Source organism: Littorina saxatilis, linkage group LG8 (genome assembly GCF_037325665.1).
Source record: "Littorina saxatilis isolate snail1 linkage group LG8, US_GU_Lsax_2.0, whole genome shotgun sequence".
Lineage (NCBI taxonomy): Eukaryota > Metazoa > Mollusca > Gastropoda > Littorinimorpha > Littorinidae > Littorina > Littorina saxatilis.
In genome coordinates this window covers 26,287,170-26,308,882 of record NC_090252.1, presented here as the reverse complement: position 1 = coordinate 26,308,882, position 21,713 = coordinate 26,287,170, and the positions used below count along the sequence as shown (strand labels likewise).

The 21,713-nt window shown below is 39.9% G+C and overlaps 1 protein-coding gene across 1 annotated transcript in view; it reads left to right on the top strand.

Annotated features, from left to right (window-relative positions):
• Window positions 1-21,713, top strand: part of LOC138973159 (activating signal cointegrator 1 complex subunit 2-like) — a 91,121-nt gene that overhangs the window by 21,880 nt on the left and 47,528 nt on the right. Inside the window, exons 3-5 of the mRNA XM_070345835.1 lie at window positions 646-704; window positions 3,255-3,366; window positions 12,390-12,587. Coding sequence (XP_070201936.1) covers window positions 646-704; window positions 3,255-3,366; window positions 12,390-12,587 — 369 coding nt within the window. The remainder of the gene's footprint in view (window positions 1-645; window positions 705-3,254; window positions 3,367-12,389; window positions 12,588-21,713) is intronic.

The following is a 21,713-nucleotide window of genomic DNA, read 5'->3' as shown; positions in this document are numbered from 1 at the left end:
GGCGCAGAGCCCGGCGCTGCTCCGCCCTGGAGTATGTTGTTATGAGGACTGTTGCTAAAAAAACACCATTGCAAGAGCTAGGCCACTAGCTTATATATATATGATCAAACATTTGTATTAAATCTCTCTTATCTCCCTCTGTCTGTGTCTCTCTCACAGACGCACGCACAAACACACACACACACACACACACACACACACACACACACACACACATGTGTAAAAATAAATGAAAGAGAAAAGATGACTGCCTGGCAGTTCAGCTTATGGATTGAGCAAGTTGCATGAAGTGATATTAAAACATTTAGTCAATCTGTTGGTCTGAAACTAAAAGATCAACACTGGAAACCAGCCATCACTGAGCCTTATACATGTGGCAATAGGCTTGGCTAGCGGAAACCCGAAGATCTGAAGACTGACACGGGTCACAGTCGTCTTGCTTTTAGTGTCAAACAAACAATCCACACGTGCTGATGTTAATCTGTTTCAGGCTTGCAATGACTGGCCTATAATGTTCGGTGGGAAAACATTTAGTCAAATCTTGACTTAATGTAAACAGAGTAAGGAGAACAGTGGGAGAGAACATGACATCAATCTAAAATGTGATTTTCAGCTGCATGGTAACCTTTTGCTATTATATTGCAGGTGATTTTTGATGAGTCTCTCCACCAGATGCTTGATTCCTTTCTTCGCTATTCTCCCAGGTAAATTCTACTCTAGTAATCAGATGTACTGTTTAAGAGTCCATTCTTTCCTCAATTGTGTGTGTACAGTCAACTAGATGTTGGGTCTTCAATGGGTGGAAGGTCTAATCGGGGATTGGGAGATTGAAAAGGGAGGGAGTCTTCTATTGGGTAGGATGGTTGGGGGAGGGGGGGGGAGTAAGAAGGGAGGGAGTCTTATATTGGGTAGGATGGTTGGGGGAGGGGGGGGGGAGTAAGAAGGGAGGGAGTCTTCTATGAGATGGGGAGAGGGAGGGTGTTAAAAGGGGGTTTCACTTGTAATGGGAAATGACAAAGGAGTCTTGTAAGCATTTGCTTTTCTTGTTATGTAATATTTTAATGGACAATAAAGTGTTGTTATTGTTGATTTTGCTTTATTAGTTAAGGAGTGTGGCAGTATTGCAAATTCTAGTCAATCAGTTTCAGTTTTTATATAATCTAAGGGAATAACCAGAAGATGCAGGTCCAAAATATATGCAGTTATTTCCTGTTCAAGGTTTGTGCCGTGGATTTAGGAACAATTTCTTGGCGTGACATCTCAACACAGAGTTCTGAAAGTAGATGAACAGAGCATACGTGTACTTTCTTATTTCTTCTCTTCTTCTTCTGCGTTCATTGACTGAAACTCCCACATACACTCATGTTTTTTGCATGACTGGGTTTTTACGCACATGACCATTTTTACCCCACGATTTAGGCAGCCATACACTGTGAAACTTTCATTTGGTTCACTGAATACTGTGTCAATGAAATATGTTTTGATTTCTGTGACAGCTGTGGTGTACCTGTTAGTCTGTGCAATTAATATGAATGTACAGTTAGAGGAAAAAGAAAGGCGCAATACCCTGTATTTCAGAAATTGTTGAAAAGGTTACAAGGACAATGCTTAAAAACCATAAATGAATTGTACAGCCAGTACCTGCTATTCAGACTTGGTCGTGTGACAGACGTTTTCTTCCACACGAGATTACGTTGATTGTTTAACGAAGCCATCAGGCTGAGTTAGACATCAACTAATCGAGTGTGGAAGAAAACTCTGTCACACGACCAAGTCTGAATTGCATTTATGTCTCATAGCTTCAACAGAGGAGAGAACAAACACGTTTTGAGTACTCACGCTTTGACAGCCTAGCTAACCCATGATTGTTGAGAGATCTACTTTCACGGAAGTGACCGAACAACTATGAATGACGTCTCGGTATGTGTGAATGATGTCACAGTCACCGTCACAGTCTGTATCTTTTGAAGCATCGCATTCTTTATGAAATGTTTGTTCTTGTCGGTATGTTTGTCTTCAATGTTCAGAACTCTGTCCTTCATAATTGAGACCATGAGCGAGCCGATTTCGAATGGCAGCTAAACTCACGTATAAAAAGAGTACTGTCGGGTGGGATGTCATTTGCAGTATTCTCGGTGTTGTCGATTTTTTGAAGAGAAGAAAAGATAAAAGCTGGAGAAATGAAAGCTACTTTTGGGCTTTTGGGGTGATGATTGCGAGTTTGACTCCGTTTTTGCCATGCTCCAAAGCGTGTAACATACAATCTTGCACACATTTGCTTTAGTAGTGGCAAAGAAGAAAAGCGTGTGAATTAATATATATCCTCCATGAATCTGTTTTTACATTTAGTCAAGTTTTGACTAAATCTAGTAAATGTTTTAACATAGACAGGGAATCAAGACGAGGGTGGTGGTGGTTTAAGTCTGTGTGTGTGTGTGTAGAGCGTTTCAGAGAGAACTCTTGCACAGATTTTTATAAAACTTCACATGAGGGTTCCTGGGTATGAGATATCCCCAGACTCAGAAAGGTAAAAAGAATGAGACGATAAACCGAGGTCCATTCGTGTACACTACATTGGGGTATGCACGTTAAAGATCCCACGATTGACAAAAGGGTCTTTCCTGGCAAAATTGTATAGGCGTAGATAAAAATGTCCACCAAAATACCCGTGTGACCTGGAATAATAGGCCGTGAAAGGTGGATGCAGCGCCTATAGGCTGTTGATCTACTGGCCGAAGTGAATGCGTGATATATTGTGTAAAAAATTCCATCTCACACGGCATTAATAGGTAACATGCGCCTTGAGTCGCCTTGTGTGGTGAGATACGTGCGCGATATAAATCCTCGTAAATAAATAAATAAATAAATAAATAAATAGAGATACAGAAATGCGTGCAATCCTGCTCAGTGCAACCACTACCGCGCTACGCTCGTTTTACTGCCTTTTCAATGAGGGGGGGACTGGAGATGATATACGGTCTTGGTGAAAAAATGCAGTGCGTTCAGTTTCATTCGGTGAGTTCGACAGCTTAACTAAATGTAGAAATTTGGCTTCACGTGATGTGCCTTATCTGGTTCATATTTTACAGCAGTTTGAAAACAACAATAAAATTACTTGCAACAGTGGGCGTGACTGTGGCGGCTTCTTTTGCCTCCTACTGTACTGTGTAAAAGTGAGAGAAAAAAGTTGATATTTTTTTTATCAAGCTGGTGTAATTAATCATTTGAACTGAGTTTAGTGTCTGTCTGTACAGACCCTATGACGTGGACAATGAACTGACAGGAGACAACCGTAGACTCCATGATGAGGTCACGCGGCTTGCCTTCTTCACCTACCTGCGCATGGCCACTTACAAGGAGTCCAAGGTTGATCAATATTATACATTCCTGACTTTATTTACGATGTCGGTTTCATCAAGGGTGTCATTTTTGACTCACATTTGTTAAACATGATCCTTGGAATGGCAAACGTTGTAGCCTGGCTGTGTGTGCATGCGGGCGTGTGTGTGTGGTCACAAAACTAAGCCATTCTGGAAGGTTCTCTAAAGTAGGTGTCACACTTGCGTTACGTTTTACGGCTTATGCATCGCCTTACATTGTGCTTATGAAGTCGCGGTCACACTTGCGTTACGTTTCATAACGCGGTTCAACATTACCACTTCCGCTTACTCACTCGCACGTGAAAATGGTCGATTTCGAAGAAGAAACTAGTCTCAGCCTGCTCTGAATAACAATGACCGAGACTTCTTGTAATTCCTTTGCTTGATGTCGAACCCTCTTACGCCATAATGTGACGTCTTCAAGACATAATCCAGACTTTATTCCTAGATTACTGTGTCCCATGGATACATTTCAAAAATCGATCACCAGGTATGCTTCTACGGATAATCACATTTTCTGTCGGATTGGTGCGGTTGTCCGACCACGGTGCTAGAGGAGAGTAACACTGCAATCGGGCAACTTCCCGTGCAAAGATGAACAGTCAGCTGACTGGCATCTCCTTCGTGAAACCCGAATGTGTTGTATTTCTGAATTTCACTGGCTCAACCGCAGCAGGCGACTGTCTGTGTTTTTGTGTTGTGGAACTGGCCCCTCCTGATTGGTCAACTTGCTCCTCCTTATGAAGTCTACATAGAAAAATAGAGCTGGTCCAAAGCTTTTGATCGATTTTGACATAAGCTCATGCGCATAAGACATTGCATAAGCATAAGGCAGGTGTGACACCCTGCATAACGCAAATGTGACGGGGCCTTAATCGCAGATTCTTATTGGGACGAAGGTAAATTATGCAGAAGGTTAATTATGCAGATGGGGTCGATGTTGATCAAATGTGGGAGGATTCCCTGTAGGTTCCCTTCCTGTAGGCGTGTTTTTTTGTTTTTTGTTTGTTTTATATCTTAGAAATTCAATTTCGTTGTGCGATTTTTATTTAAAATAAAGTTGAAATCCATAACTAAATGAAAGATTTTGTTTGTTTGTTTGCTTAACGCTCAGCCGACCACAAAGGGCCATATCAGGGCGGTGCTGCTTTGACATTTAACGTGTGCCACACACAAGACAGAAGTCGCAGCACAGGTTTCATGTCTCACCCAGTCACATTATTCTGACACCGGACCAACCAGTCCTAGCACTAACCCCATAATGCCAGACGCCAGCCACTAGATTGCCAATTTTAAAGTCTTAGGTATGACCCGGCCGGGGTTCGAACCCACGACCTCCCGATCACTGGGCGGACGCCTTACCACTAGGCCACCGTGTTTGCTTGGCCGAATGCCGCACATGGTTTCAGGAATTCGAAAGGATTCTCCTGTTGAACCGCCATTTTGGAAGGGGAAATAACGCAATGGTAATTCAAGTTGGTTTACGGCAGTCACGCGCTTGGCACAAGATTTAGCAGTATCGTACTGATGGACACATTGCATGCAAAATACTTGAAATCTTTCAATCATAAAATAAAATTCTCCTCAACCATGTCAATTTCATCAATCAAATAACTAAAAATATCTACCATCTTCACTCCCCAATCTTTATATGACTTTAACAGCTAATTTTTTGAGTCACTTGAGAAAAAGTGACTCTATGTAATCGGTCAGTGTTAGTCTGTCCGGCCGGCCGTCCGGCCGGCCGTCCGTAGACACCACCTTAACGTTGGACTTTTCTCGGAAACTATCAAAGCGATCCGGCTCATATTTTGTTTAGTCGTGACCTCCAATGACCTCTACACTTTAACGATGGTTTCGTTGACCTTTGACCTTTTTCAAGGTCACAGGTCAGCGTCAAAGGAAAAATTAGACATTTTATATCTTTGACAAAGTTCATCGGATGTGATTGAAACTTTGTAGGATTATTCTTTACATCAAAGTATTTACATCTGTAGCCTTTTACGAACGTTATCAGAAAAACAAGGGAGATAACTAGCCTTTTCTGTTCGGCAACACACAACTTAACGTTGGGCTTTTCTCGGAAACTATAAAAGTGACCGGGCTCAAATTTTATGTGAACGTGACTCCCAGTGACCTCTACACTTTGACGTCTGCTTTGGTGACCTTTGACCTTTTTCAAGGTCACAGGTATGTCTTGAAGGAAAAAAATTGAAATATCATATCTCTGAAACTATTCATCGGATTTGATTCAAACTTTATAGGATTATTCTTTACATCAAATTATTTACATCTGTATTGTGTTGTGAATAGCAATTTCTTCCTGTCCATCTGATGCCTCATATAATATTCAGAACTGCGAAAGTGACTCGATCGAGCGTTTGCTCTTCTTGTTTTAATTTTATCTGGTTTCTGGTCCCATAAAAAGGAAACAAAGCAACACTCAAATCCACAAGAAAATCCTTGTGTGGGTCTGGTAAATTTATAAATAGTTGTGTGACTCTAGATAAGACCATGGTTTTTATTACTGTAAATTTACTGAAGGGTCAACATTTTCTTGACCAGGAATTCAACATTTTGCGAATTTCAATTAACTCATTTTCATAATTTAACTGTACAATTTCATAAACATTTACAGAAAAAATAATGCAAAGAACTCTTTATGTACAATGTAGCAGGATTCCATGTCAAATTCAAGTCTGGCATGAATCGCTTCTTCGAATGTATGAGAGATCCAATTCAAACCACTTTACTTTTCTCATAATTTATCTTGAACCCTGATAATAATGAGAAATACTTTAAATTGTGAATACAAGCAATGAAGGATTCTCTTGAGCTATCAAGAAAAAATGTAGTATCGTCAGCAAATTGTGACAAGAGTGTTGATCTTTATCTGCTATCTTAATTCCTTTAATTTTAATCTGTACATTCTGGCGAACCATAATCAATAAAAAAAATTGCACAAATAAGGTATAGATATAGCAACAGAGAATCTCCTTGTCTATTTCCGCGTTGTACTTCAAACCAACCAGAATGCTGGCCATTCACTGACTATCACATGACTTAATATTACAATAAAAAGTAGAGACCCACTTTCTAATATCAACTCCAAAATTAAAGTTCTTAAGGGCTTTTTTCTACAAATGGCCAAGCTATACAATCGAACGCCTTGGCAAAATCAACCATAAGAAATAGACCAGGTATTCTTTTCTTTTCAGTATTTTTGTTTGTTTGTTTGCTTAACGCCCAGCCGACCACGAAGGGCCATATCAGGGCGGTGCTGCTTTGACATATAACGTGCGCCACACACAAGACAGAAGTCGCAGCACAGGCTTCATGTCTCACCCAGTCACATTATTCTGACACCGGACCAACCAGTCCTAGCACTAACCCCATAATGCCAGACGCCAGGCGGAGCAGCCACTAGATTGCCAATTTTAAAGTCTTAGGTATGACTCGGCCGGGGTTCGAACCCACGACCTCCCGATCACGGGGCGGACGCCTTACCACTAGGCCAACCGTGCCGGTCTTTTCAGTATAAATTTACAAGTGTAACCAGGTTTGAAAAACATGAAAATGAAACAAAATCGATTACTAATCAGCATGCAAGTTACAAAAAGATGAAAATTTAATCAATGATGATTTGATGTTATGATAAGAATTTGTGTATAGCCGGACTCACTGGACTTTCACTTGCGGACACAAAGACATACACGTCTTTCAAGTCTCTCCATTCCTTCCACAACTGAAAAGACAAGTTCAGCAGCAAATATAACTGGCACTGCATTCTTTATTCCTGTATCAACATCTCTCCTCCGCTTCCCTCGCCAACCAAACGAAACCGATGGCTACAATGTTGACTACATCTCCTCAGTTAGTGGAGCACACTACAAAAAAACATGTCCACTCTCTCTCTCTCGTGTCTCTCGAAGTTCTCTGTCTCACTCTAGCATGTACACACATAATCCAACTGTAGCTAGGGTAGCAGACATCACTCAATATCCAATCAAAATCTCTGTGACCATTAGCAACAACAATATTCCTAGCAGTAATTACGTTTCATTGGTTAAAGACAAGAGAATAATGGGGGTGGGGGTAAACAACTGACCACCTTCCAGCTGAGCTGGCACGCTTCTTCGACCCACCCTTAACAAAGGAATTCACACATACTTGAAACTTCCCCGCTATCCCCCGAGGCATGGCGTCAGGCACATTACATTGCAAAATACCACCGGCAGGCTACCCGGTCCTGTCCCTCAGACACAAGGGGTCGGTCTACTTCAAAGAGATTAAGGAACTTGTTTTCAACTGGACAGACTGATAATTGCTTGCAGCTGGTGTAAGATAGCAGGTGCGTTCCAGCACTTACAGTTTAAAGAAAAATTAATTCACAAAGAACACAGATAGTCAGCAACATAAACTACAAACACTAGCAACAGAGATAGAACTGCTTAACTCTTATTTACCAAACAAAATGCAAATTAGCATTACCAGCTCGGTTCTACTTCTCTTTTACATGTATTTTGTAACTTACACCGGTGACACTGTTCACCCTGTCACATAAGCATATCATATAAGAGTTGAATACTTTTTCAGATAAAGCGTGCCTAAATAACAACATCCTTTCTGGTTTTAGGTTTGTTTGTTTGTTTATTTGTTTGCTTAACGCCCAGTCCACCACGAAGGGTGATATCAGGGCGGTGCTGCTATGACATTTAACGTGCGCCACACACAAGACAGAAGTCGCAGCACAGGCTTCATGTCTCACCCAGTCACATTATTCTGACACCTGACCAACCAGTCCTAGCACTAACCCCATAATGCCAGACGCCAGGCGGAGCAGTCACTAGATTGCCAATTTTAAAGTCTTAGGTATGACCCGGCCGGGGTTCGAACCCACGACCTCCCGATCACTGGGCGGACGCCTTACCACTAGGCCACCGTGTTGCAGTCTGGTTTTAGGTAAAACAGACTTTATGCACTCAGCATTACAAAAAGAAGCCAGTTTATATACAACATTCAACAAGATTATTCAAGAGAGTCGTATCTTTACTATCTTTAGGAATGCAGGTTATGTATGTCATGCCTTAATTGTCGTTGAGTAACGTTCCTACATCTCACCATTCAAAAATGCACATTGATCTGAGCATGAATTGGCCCTTATCTTGAAAGAAAAACTTTAAAATTCAGCAGTATAATCGTCAGATCCTAGGCTCTTATAATTTTTCAACCGCTTTACTGCTGCTTTCAACTCAACAGAGGACTTTTTAATGAGGCCTTCAAGTGAATATTGTTTTTCATCTGTCAAATTCTGATCAATTTCATTACATAGAACATAATTTTTTTCAAATGTATTTAAATCCTCATAATATGATTGTACTTCCTTCACTATTACATCACTATCATGAATAATTTTTCCATCATCTCTTTGTAACATAGACGTGGATTTTTGCATCCTACCTTTCGACCCTGAGTATTTCATGCACTTATCCTAGAGATATAGATTTGAAATTGAGCCAAGAGCTACAGAGTTCGTTTTGGGAGTTGAATAGATGACAACACACACGAGGAAGGTCTTAGAATTAATGTTTGAGCGTTCTATTTTTCAAATCTGAATGCTGTGTTTGGTAGTCATTGCAGACCATGATATTCTCCAACGGACATTGTGTTTGTTTACATTATGCGAAGCGTTTTAGCCCTGTATGGCACGGAATTTGCATGCGTTAGCTAGACTGTAGGATTGACTTCCTCAATACAACTGTCTTAATCTGCTTTGACGAATGGGTATCTATGAAAACTAAATAAAATGATGACGACCGGAAGTCCGGACTCCTGACAGGGGAGCTTGGCAAAGCAAACTGCTTGCTGATTAAAATTCATTTAATTATTTGGCATAGTTTTGGAGCAGTTTTGAGCAAATCATTGCAGGTGTTTCTAAATTAATGTCCCTTGAACTTTTTAAGGTCCAAATCGTCAGAAAACTTTCCAAAATGGCGCTCTCTGTATATTATCTTTTAATCCAATATAATTTGTTTTACCAACCTGACAAAGTTATTATCTCTAAGGAGAGAGTTGTTAAATTTCCACATTGGTCAATGTCTCTTAGTTAGTTTATGATAAGCGAAAGACACACAGGGGAATGATCAGAATAATACCCAACATCAATCTTTACCTCATTTATCAACAACATCAACTGTCCTGAAACAGAAACAAAATCAAATCGACTTCTTTGAGAACCATATATACTGTCTTAAATCCTTATTCAAGACTCTATAAAAAAAATATATAAAAAAAAGGAACTTGAATAGGAACAAAAGACTGCAGATGAGAAGAACAAGAACAAAATAACAGTGAAAATTAACTCACCAGTACGAGAAACACGAACAATTAATTGAACCGGTTTCGACGATTGTCTTCGTCAGCAAATACAATACTAATACAAGAAGAAACAACAGAAAGAAAAAGAAGAAACCAGCAAAGAAGAGGACAGACACCAAATAAGGTTATACTTAAAATCCATAAAATCAACCATTTTCTGTCAACTCCTATCCCTCCACACTCTAGATGGTTGACTCGAGTCAATCTTAGGGTTCAACACAACATTCCAATCACCGCCAACAATTATATACTCATTATCAAATGAAACTATCTGGTTAAAAGTATTTTCAAACAAATCAGAAAAATCACCTCATAAACATTCCCTAATGTAAAACATTTATCCAAAAATGAAACATCTAACAAATCATCTCTCAAAATATTATGAATTTTACAATAAAACAACGCCTCGACTACTTGTGTTATGTTCCCAGCCACAAAACAATCAAACCCCCGCTGTGATCTTATAACAAAATTTGACCTACTTTCCAATGGGTTTTCTGCAACAACAAAGAAGTGCTTCTTGTTTTCTTAAGTCACTTTCATTCCTTTATATTAAATGAACAACATTCACATTTTCTCTCTCCATTATTATTTATGTATCATCATGGTGGAAAAAATAGCATGAGCAGAGTCCAGTGATAAAGAAGGAACAACAATAACTACCACAGAAATACTGAAACAAATAGCATGAGCAGAGTCCAGTGATAAAGAAGGAACAACAATAACTACCACAGAAATACTGAAACAAATAGCATATGAGCAGAGCCCAGTGATAAAGAAGGAACAACAATAACTACCACAGAAATACTGAAACAAATAGCATGAGCAGAGTCCAGTGATAAAGAAGGAACAACAATAACTACCACAGAAATACTGAAACAAATAGCATATGAGCAGAATCCAGTGATAAAGAAGGAACAACAATAACTACCACAGAAATACTGAAACAAATAGCATATGAGCAGAGTCCAGTGATAAAGAAGGATCACAATAACTACCACAGAAATACTGAAACAAATAGCATGAGCAGAGTCCAGTGATAAAGAAGGATCACAATAACTACCACAGAAATACTGAAACAAATAGCATGAGCAGAGTCCAGTGATAAAGAAGGAACAACAATAACTACCACAGAAATACTGAAACAAATAGCATGAGCAGAGTCCAGTGATAAAGAAGGAACAACAATAACTACCACAGAAATACTGAAACAAATATATATAGCCACGTGCGTATGTTTAAAAAAGTAGCTCACAATCCTGCGGAAGGCAAAACCCATAGTCGCTGACATTAATTGAGAAATCATAAAAGACATATCATTCTTGTCGAAAATGAAAAACACACAGACAAAGGAATACACAGGAAGGTGGAGATAGAAAGGAAGAAACTATTTGGAGTAAGCAGGGCTGATGCACGTAATACAATATATTCAAGGTGCATGAGCATATACATGTATTTACATTGTACAACACTGGGAATGAGAGTACTGTTGCAGAACTAGGCATAAAATGACAGGCCTCATGATTTTGCTAAGAGGGAGAGAGGTAACATAGGTCATAGACATAGACCACTTTATTATCTCAACGAGAAACTCGATCAGCATTACAACATACAACATACAACGTAAGAACATAAATAAAATATTGAGGCGCAGATAGTCAACTCATAATAATCAAGACAAGGTCATATCAAAACAAATCTCTCTCTCTCTCTCCCTCTCCATCACTGCATGACTCTCTCTCCCTCTCTCTCTCCATTCATAATATTCATGAATATTCATAAAATCAAAAACAAAACAAAACCCAGAAAAAACCCACCACTTCACATTATACTCATCAAGGGAGGTATATCTCCTGCCAACTATTTCTGACAATCAAACAAGAAAGAATAGCCATACACCCCCAATTGAAAAACCAACAGAAAAGGCAGAATTGCAGGAAGAAAGACTCGGCAGCCGAGAAAGTTTCACAGATAACAGACTACAAAAGGCAGTACATATGAACTAGACCAACACACATAAAAAGCCTTAATATCCTTTACGTTTATATGAAGGTATAACAAAACAAGCAGACAAAAAAGTCAATATTTAGCAACCAACTAAAAAGCAACAAAACACAAACAAACTAAACAGACATTAAACTCGCAATGAATGAAATGGCGACATGCAAATATTAAAAGAAGAAAGACAATTTTACAGAGTATCAGCAAACTGAAGCTGTGTTTCACTTAATAAAGAAGTTTTGAATGTGATCCCTAGAATATTAGCACGGGATATTTGTTTCTGCTTTACTCTAATAATTATGTTGTCTAAGCATGACTCGCAGCAAGTTTCAACCAATAGCTAATGATACTCACTGTGTCATATAGAATAGTGTATTTTTAGTCCGTTGATATCAAATTGTATTATGCCAAAATGTATATACATGTATTTCATAGAATGAATGAAACAGGTCCAGTGTCAGTACAATATATACCTCAAGCAAAAGGTTTGGAAAGAAAACTGCTTCATTTTAGTTGAAAATAAGATACAGAAGTTAATTCAAAGGGTACATTGTCATGACATTACCATTTGGGTTCAGGAAATAAGTGTTTGAAGATATAGAATAAAGATCTTTTGATCAATTGCTGCAGGAGAACTGGTTGACTCCGGAAGTATTTGGAGAGATCATCTACGAAAACTTCCTGTTTGATATCCCCAAGCTTCTGGACCTGTGTGCTCTGTATGGACACAGCAACACAGCCCTTCTGTCCAAGATGGTCAGTAATGTCTTTACCCAGCAGCCACAGTACTTGGATGACCTACATGCTGCGGTGCCTACAATTTTACAGGTACGCACATCTTGCACAATGACGTTGATTCAAGTTCTTTTATTTATTTAAAAAAAAATTTAAATTATTTTTTAGGGGTGGGGGGGGGGGGGGGGGGGGCCTCAGTTGCATGCAGGATGTTTCAAATCCTCCTTTACTGTTTTCTTCTTTTCTTCTTCTTTTTTAACTTTAGTCAAGTTTTGAAGTCAGGAATCGAGACGAGGGTAGTGGACGTGTGTGTCTGTGTGTGTGTATGTGTGTGTGTGTGTGAACAGCAATTCCAGGAAAACTACCCAACTGATCTTTATGAAAGTTTACATCAAAGTTCTCCCAGATGATATCCCTGCACTTTTTTTCCATTTTTCGATAAATGTCTTTGATGACGTCATAGCTGGCTTTTTTTTAAAGGTGAGGCAGCACTGTCACGCCCTCGTTTTTCGATCAAATGGATTGAAATTTTGGTCAATCAATCTTCGACGAAGGCCAGACTTTGGTATTGCATTTCAGCTTGGAGGCTTCAAAATTAATTAATGAGTTTGGTCATTAAAAATCTGGAAATTGTAAATAAAATTATTTTTGTATAAAACGATCCAAACATAATTTCATGTTATTCTTCATCACTTTCTGATTTCAAAAATATAATAGATATGAAATTATGATAAAAATAAAATTCCCAAAATCGATTAAAAACAATATCTTATTCCTTGTCGTTTACTGATTCCAAAAACATATAGATATGTTATGTTTGGATTAAAAACAAGCTCAGAAAGTTAAAAAGAACAGAGATACAGAAAAGCGTGCTATCCTGCTCAGCGCAACCACTACCGCGCTATTCTGACTTGTCAATTTCACTGCCTTTTCCACGAGCGGGGGACTGATGATGCTATACGGTCTTAGTAATAAAATGCAGTGCGTTCAGTTTCATTATGTGAGTTCGACAGCTTGACTAAATGTAGTAATTTTGCCTCACATGACTTGTTTTATTTTTTGTTTTATTTTTTTCATCCTTCTTCATTGGTCTTTTTTTTTTTTTTTTTTTTTAACTCAAAAGTGTAGATGTACACGTGCAAAAAATAGACATTTTGTATTTACAATTACACAAATACACCTTATATTTACAATTCAATTTTTCTACTTAGTATTTGGAACTCAAAAATTACAAACACTGATCCACAACAAGTTGTCTTTCTAAAGATACTAACACACATTTTCCCATCAATGAAGTGTCATTTACAAAATTTCTCATCTTTCTACTGCAACTTGTGTCTTGACACAATGGAATTCTCTCCCCTTGCACATCCGCCACTCTCAGTCACCCCAAGCATCCGCCACTCTCAGTCACCCAAGCATTCAAACGAGCACTTAAAACGCACCTCTTCAAGAAATACAACCCCTGATTTTGTTTTCTCAGTCCATCAGTAGGCTACATGTAGTGTATTTGTTGTTTTAGTGATAATGTGATAATGTATATATACATCTAGGGCTGTTTTCAGTATTGTTGATAACATGTTCTGTCTGATTAAGGGTATTCACCTGGTATTTCCTTGTTTTCACTACCTATTTTATTCATGTTTTTATTACTTAGTTAGTGGAAGAATCTGTTGTAATGTATGTTTGATGGTGTATGCTTTTAATTAAGCGTTGCTGACTATGAATGTAGATGTAAATGCTTGTATAACTGTGTTTTAATTTTAAATGTGTCAAGCGCAAAGAGCATAATTGTAAAGTTATGATGTTGCGCTATATAAATTCTCATTTATTATTATTATTATTATTATTATTATTGATACCCAAATCCTGCATTTTAAACTTAACCCTTAATCCAATCTTTTTCTCTATCCAATTTTCTATCTTCGTCCAAAACAATTTTAGCAGTATGCACTCATAAAAAACCGTTGAATCAAGTTGTTTGTTTGGGATCATGCTCACAACCATTGTCAGTCCAGTGATTGAGCTAGCCATTTTCGAAGTCAATATTTCTCGAGAAGTACTAATCCTGGTTCGAGTAGAAACCCGTCCCTCTGTTACATGTACACCAAGAAAACTTAAGGCTAGCACGTTGTGACAACATTATATTGCATTGGTCAGTATGAAACAACTTGTATACTCTTCAAAAAAAGTTAAGGAGCGGTCATGAAATGTTCACAATCTTTAAAATATTGGTAGGCAGTGTTTCTGTGTCATGCTATTCAGGTGGAAAAAGTGAGGTTTTCTTTAACTGCCCACCCCGTATGTAATACGTGGTCATTTTCGGTTTGTCGTACGCCCATAACCGTATCTCGTACGTGGGATTTGTGTCAACAACATTTCAGGACATTTCTGAAAACTGAATGGGAGGTAACCACTGTCCAAGTACTTGTAGGGGTTCTAAACACAGTTCTTTCTCATTGACCGTTCGGATAAGTTACTACCACTGTTGAAAACTGTGTTAGAAATGTAGAACCAATCTATAGCATTCACAATGGCGGCCGAAAGTCGGACCTCAACTCGTAGACCTGTTTTCAAGCAATACAGTGTTCTGGAAGCTCTACAAGAAGTGATTTATGGATTACCACACAGAAGAATACTTTTATGGGCTGTAATGTGAGTACCTGATGTTTGACACCAGTTTTAGCAGTGTTTTGTGTGGTTTTACGTGCTGCAATGTGTGTGTGTGTGTAAGTCCGGAAACTAAATTTTGACAAAAATGGTCATTATATCAATTTTTACTATAACAATCACAAACAAAGTCCAATGATCATGTCATCCTGTAATAGCCAAGGGTATAAGCAAAACACATGCCAAAGATCTAAGAGATATCTCAATAAATGATCGAGCAGTGAACAGATTAGTGAACCTACCGAAGAAAGCGAAATTTTGCCCTGGCACACCGCAATACCAAAATGCTGTTATACTGTGGCAGTGAAGGGGTTAAAAAGGGGGCAGTTTTCAAAGTCCTATGAAATCGATGCAAGACATGCCAGGACCAAAACCAGTAATGCAAGGGCTACAACAGGGTTCGAGCCACGTGTTTGTAAAATGACACACTGACAAGATAATTCAATGAAACAACATACCCCTATTACAAACACGAAGCGACTTGGACAAGGCAAGAGCAGTTTGATAGCTAAAAGATGTCGTTTCTGCCAGGCAAGTGGTTCAGAGTGTTGCAGTGTCTCACTTCAAAATCATCGGACTGAAGGAATTGCTTCAATCAATGGGCAGAGTACAGTTACGACAATGTTATGGTCGGCCTACAGTCACCACAACAATGAAGGATCGCCTCAACCAAATGAAGGTCATGCAGCAAAAAAGGTTACTGAAAAGGCGGCAGGCATCGACCTTGAGCTGCCACCAAACACTGTTGTCAGTAATCAAAATGTTACAAACTGACCACGAAGGGCCATATCAGGGCGGTAGGCAAAGCTCCTGACTATTAATGTTGCAATGAATATTTACGATGGGAGGGGTAGTGTTAGTGGCAATATTTTGAAGATGGGAGGGATTTTGTACACGTATTGCAATACTTAGATCTGAACCAACATTGAAAACTCGGCAGGTTTCAAGTAGAAGGGAAGCTACTGCTGCTTCAGCAAACTAACGTTGTTGAATTGCGTAGATTGTTTCCCTTGGCACATAAGCCGTATCCGCGGTTCACCGCGCCATCGCGCCGCGCCGCGCTTAGAGCACGTGTTGAACATTGTCATTGACCAGTTTGTGCCCGGGGTCCAACTGAATATGCCCACCCCACCAAATTTGAAGCAGATCCATCGAGAACTTTGGCTGTGCATCGTGAACACACACACACACACACACACACACACACACACACACACACACACACACACACACACACACACACACACACGCAAAAGCCGTATATATCTATCTATATATATATACGGCTTGTGTCTGTCTGTCTGTGTGTTCGCGATGCACGGCCAAAGTTCTCGATGGATCTGCTTCAAATTTGGTGGGCATATTCAGGTACACCCCGGACACAACCTGGTCGATGAGAATTTTCAACACGTGCTCTCAGCGCGCACCGCTGAACCGATTTTGGTTTTTCTGTAGATCCACTACATCCATTCCCAGTAACTCTTCCTTATCTTCTCCAGTGTTTTGCGCGTTTATCTCCCTTCATTCGTGTGGCGTCAATCCATATTCCCATTACTATTTTTAGAAGGTCACTGCACTGTCCAGAAAACGGCTTTCCTTGCATGTACCCGTAAGTTGTCCTCACTGTAAAAGTGCAAAGGTCGAATCTATTTATCGAAAAATCCACTGTCATCTATCTCTATATATTTATATATATAGATAGATATATACGGCTTCTCTGTGTGTGTGTGTGTGTGTGTGTGTGTGTGTGTGTGTGTGTGTGTGTGTGTGTGTGTGTGTGTGTGTAGGCAACATCTGTGGATTGTAGAGTTCTGTTTGTGATGGGGTCTGGCGGCTTTTGTCTCTCTGTATGTTCTGGCCTTCCTTTGAGAAGCCATAACAGTTATTATAGGGCTTAGAAATAAGCTCTAAATTTCTCAATCCTGTTTGAGAGGACTTCGCCTTCTAAGGTGATTGTGGTGTTTCGGCACTCGGTTACATTTGACGTCGTCGACAGGGATGGGACTCGACATGATACGCGTTTATCTCCCTTCCTTCGTGTGGCGTCAAGCCATATTCCCGTTACTATTTTTAGAAGACCACTGCACTGTCCAGAACGCGGCTTTCCTTGCATGTACCCGTATGTTGTGCTCACTGTAAAAGTGCAAAGGTCGAATCTATTTATCGAAAAATCCACTGTCATTTATCTCTTATGGCCCTTCGTGGTCGGCTGGGCGTTAAGCAAACAAACAAACAAACTGTCATTTATCTCTATATATTTATATACTAGAGGAATACCCGGCTTCGCCGGGGTGAATCGCGAGACAGAGACAGACAGCGTGGCGGTTCACCACAAGCACCTTTGAAGGCGAAGTCCTCTCAAACGGGATTGAGAATTTTAGAGCTTATTTCTAAGCCCTATATTATCTGTTATGGCTTCTCAAATGCCAGAACATACAGACAAACAAAAGCCACCAGACCCCATCACAAACAGAACTCTACAATCCACAGGTGTTGCCTCCACACACACACACACACACACACACACACACACACACACACACACACACACACACACACACACACACACACACAGACACAGAAGCCGTATATATCTATCTATATATATATAAATATATTGAGATAGATGACAGTGGATTTTTCGATAAATAGATTCGACCTTTGCACTTTTACAGTGAGGACAACTTACGGGTACATGCAAGGAAAGCCCACAACTTCTAAGGCGAACAACTCTGCAGAGTCTGCTGTGAAGGGCGACGGTAGTCTCCCTGTCACACTCGACCCTCTGTGAATGAACTTTGTCCCCAAAGTTCCGAACCATGGACCCGCCAAGCTTAGGTCCCTCCCAGGTGGAATGGGCACAGCACGAAAATGTTTCAGTGGCCTGAACATTTCATGTCGAGTCCCATCGCTGTCGACGACGCCAAATGTAACCGAGTGCCAAAACACCACAATCACCTTTGAAGGCGAAGTCCACTCAAACGGGATTGAGAATAACTGTTATGGCTTCTCAAAGGAAGGCCTGAACATACAGACACACCAAAGCCGCCAGACCACATCACAAACAGAACTCTACAATCCACAGGTGTTGCCCACACACACACACACACACACACACACACACACACACACACACACACACACACACACACACACACACACACACACACACAGAGAAGCCGTATATATATATGTATATCTATAAATATATAGAGATAGATGACAGTGTATTTTTCGCGTGGCTATAAATTGATTCGACCTTTTCACTTTTACAGTAAGGACAACTTACGGGTGCAAGGAAAGCGTTCTGGACAGTGCAGTGACATTCTAAAAATAGTAACGTAGTAACGGGAATATGGATTGACGCCACACGAAGGAAGGGAGATAAACGCTGAAAACACTGGAGAAGATAAGGAAGAGTTACTGGGAATGGATCCAGAGAAAAACCAAAATCGGTTCAGCGCTGCACGCTGAGAGCACGTGTTGAAATATCTCATCGAGCAGGTTGTGTCCGGGGTGTACCTGAATATGGCCACCAAATTTGAAAGAGATCCATCCAGAACTTTGGCCGTGCATCGCGGACACACACACACACACACACACACACACACACACACACACACACACACACACACACACACACACACACACACACACACACACACACACACACTCACACACACACATAGATATATAGATATAGATAGATATATACAGCTTCTGTGTGTGTGTGTGTGTGTGTGTGTGTGTGTGGAGGCAACACCTGTGGATTGTAGAGTTCTGTTTGTGATGGGGTCTGGCGACTTTTGTCTGTCTGTATGTTCTGGCCTTTGAGAAGCCATAACAGTTAATATAGGGCTTAGAAATAAGCTCTAAAATTCTCAATCCCGTTTGAGAGGACTTCACCTTCAAAGGTGATTGTGGTGTTTCGCCACTCGGTTACATTTGACGTCGTCGACAGGGATGGGACTCGACATGATACGCGTTTATCTGCCTTCCTTCGTGTGGCGTCAATCCATATTCCCGTTACTAATTTTAGAAGGTCACTGCACTCTCCAGAACGCGGCTTTCCTTGCATGTACCCGTAAGTTGTCCTCACTGTAAAAGTGCAAAGGTCAAATCTATTTATCAAAAAATCCACTGTCATCTATCTCTATATATTTATAGATGTAGATAGATATATACGGCTTCTGTGTCTGTGTGTGTGTGTGTATGTGTGTGTGTGTGTGGAGGCAACACCTGTGGATTGTAGAGTTCTGTTTGTGATGGGCTTTTGTCTGTCTGTATGTTCTGGCCTTTGAGAAGCCATAACAGTTAATATAGGGCTTAGAAATAAGCTCTAAAATTCTCAATCCCGTTTGAGAGGACTTCGCCTTCAAAGATGATTGTGGTGTTTCGCCACTTAGTTACATTTGACGTCGTCGACAGGGATGGGACTCGACATGATATGTTCAGGAATGGCGTTATGGCCACTGAATCATTTTCGTGCTGTTCCCATTCCACCAACCTGGGAGGGACCTAAGCTTGGCGGGTTCATGGTTCGGAACTTTGGGGACAAAGTTCATTCAAAGGGGGTCGAGTGTGACAGGGAGACTACCGTCGCCCTTCACAGCAGACTCTGCAGAGTTGTTCGCCTTAGAAGTTGTGAGCTATTTATAGCTAGCTCGCCAGGCAACACCTGTGGATTGTAGAGTTCTGTTTGTGATGGGGTCTGGCGGCTTTTGTCTCTCTGTATGTTCTTGCCTTCCTTTCAGTGGGCACAAACTGGTGGATGATAATGTTCAACACGTGCTCTAAGACGGCGAACCACCACGCCTCTGTCTCTGTCTCGCGATTCACCCGGCGAAGCCGGGTATTCCTCTAGTATATATATATAGATAGAAGCAGTTTAATTTAGATTCAATCTAAGCTGCACCCACATTGATCCGAAAGTCAATCATCGAGGACACACGCAACTTCATGACAATGTGAAACAAGTCGCGTAAGGCGAAAATACAACATTTAGTCAAGTAGCTGTCGAACTCACAGAATGAAACTGAACGCAATGCAATGTTTCAGCAAGACCGTAGCATCGTCAGTCCACCGCTCATGGCGAAGGCAGTGAAATTGACAAGAAGTTGCGCTGAGAAGGATAGCACGCTTTTCTGTACCTCTCTTCGTTTTAACTTTCTGAGCGTGTTTTGAATCCAAACATATCATATCTATATGTTTTTGGAATCAGGAACCGACAAGGAATAAGATGAAAGTGTTTTTAAATTGATTTCGAAAAAAAAAATTTGATAATAATTTTTATATATTTAATTTTCAGAGCTTGTTTTTAATCCAAATATAACATATGTATATGTTTTTGGAATCAGCAAATGATGGAGAATAAGATGAACGTAAATTTGGATAGTTTTATAAAAATTTTTTTTTTTTACAATTTTCAGATTTTTAATGACCAAAGTCATTAATTCAATTTTAAGCCACCAAGCTGAAATGCAATACCCAAGTCCGGGCTTCGTCGAACATTACTTGACCAAAATTTCAACCAATTTGGTTAAAAAATGAGGGCGTGACAGTGCCGCCTCAACTTTCACGAAAAGCCGGATATGACGTCATCAAAGACATTTATCAAAAAAATGAAAAAAAACGTATGGGGATATCATACCCAGGAACTCTCATGTCAAATTTCATAAAGATCGGTCCAGTAGTTTGGTCTGAATCGCTCTACACGCACGCACACACACACACACATACACCACGACCCTCGTCTCGATTCCCCCCTCGATGTTAAAACATTTAGTCATAACTTGACTAAATGTAAAAAGACGTCACAATGTTATTGCAGATCTAGTTGGTTTTGTTTTTGAGTCACAGCAAAGAAACGGAGCAAATCTGCGGCATTTATTGCTCACTGAAAACTGTTCATGAAGCGGGTTTTCTGAACACATTTATTTGTGGTAATGGCATCACTAAGCTGTACTGCTTTGAACATACGACAAAGGCTAGACATTTATCGCATTTTTAGCGCTTTTCATGGTTTATGGGAAAGATAGAGACAAAAGTAAAGATAAGTTTATGCTTTTTGGATACGAGGGGTGATCTGAAAGTTGTGTAACATCACACGTGTTTAACGTAACATGGGATCCAAACACATACGATAGACAACAAAAACCATAGTATATGATAAAATGCTTTATTTCTATCACATTCAGAGCTTAATCAGAACTAAATGCAGTCGGGGGGAAAAAACACAAAAATAGATATTGGTAACAAAAACATATTTTTAAACTTATAAATGTTTGTGCGAACCAACAAACAAAACCACTTAGGTGAATCGATAACAAACCATTGAGTCAAACTGCAGCTAAAAGTCTCTACACTGAAAGCTCGGAATCAGTCATCACCGAGACATGTGATGCTAGGTTAGCCGAAACCCGAAGGTTGAGATGGGCTCAGCGAGCAACGAATTGCTAAATTTTGTGCACATTTTTAAAGCAAACATGACATATTTATATGTTCTGACTCATAAATTGTTTTACGAAAATTTCTACCAATTCAATGTTA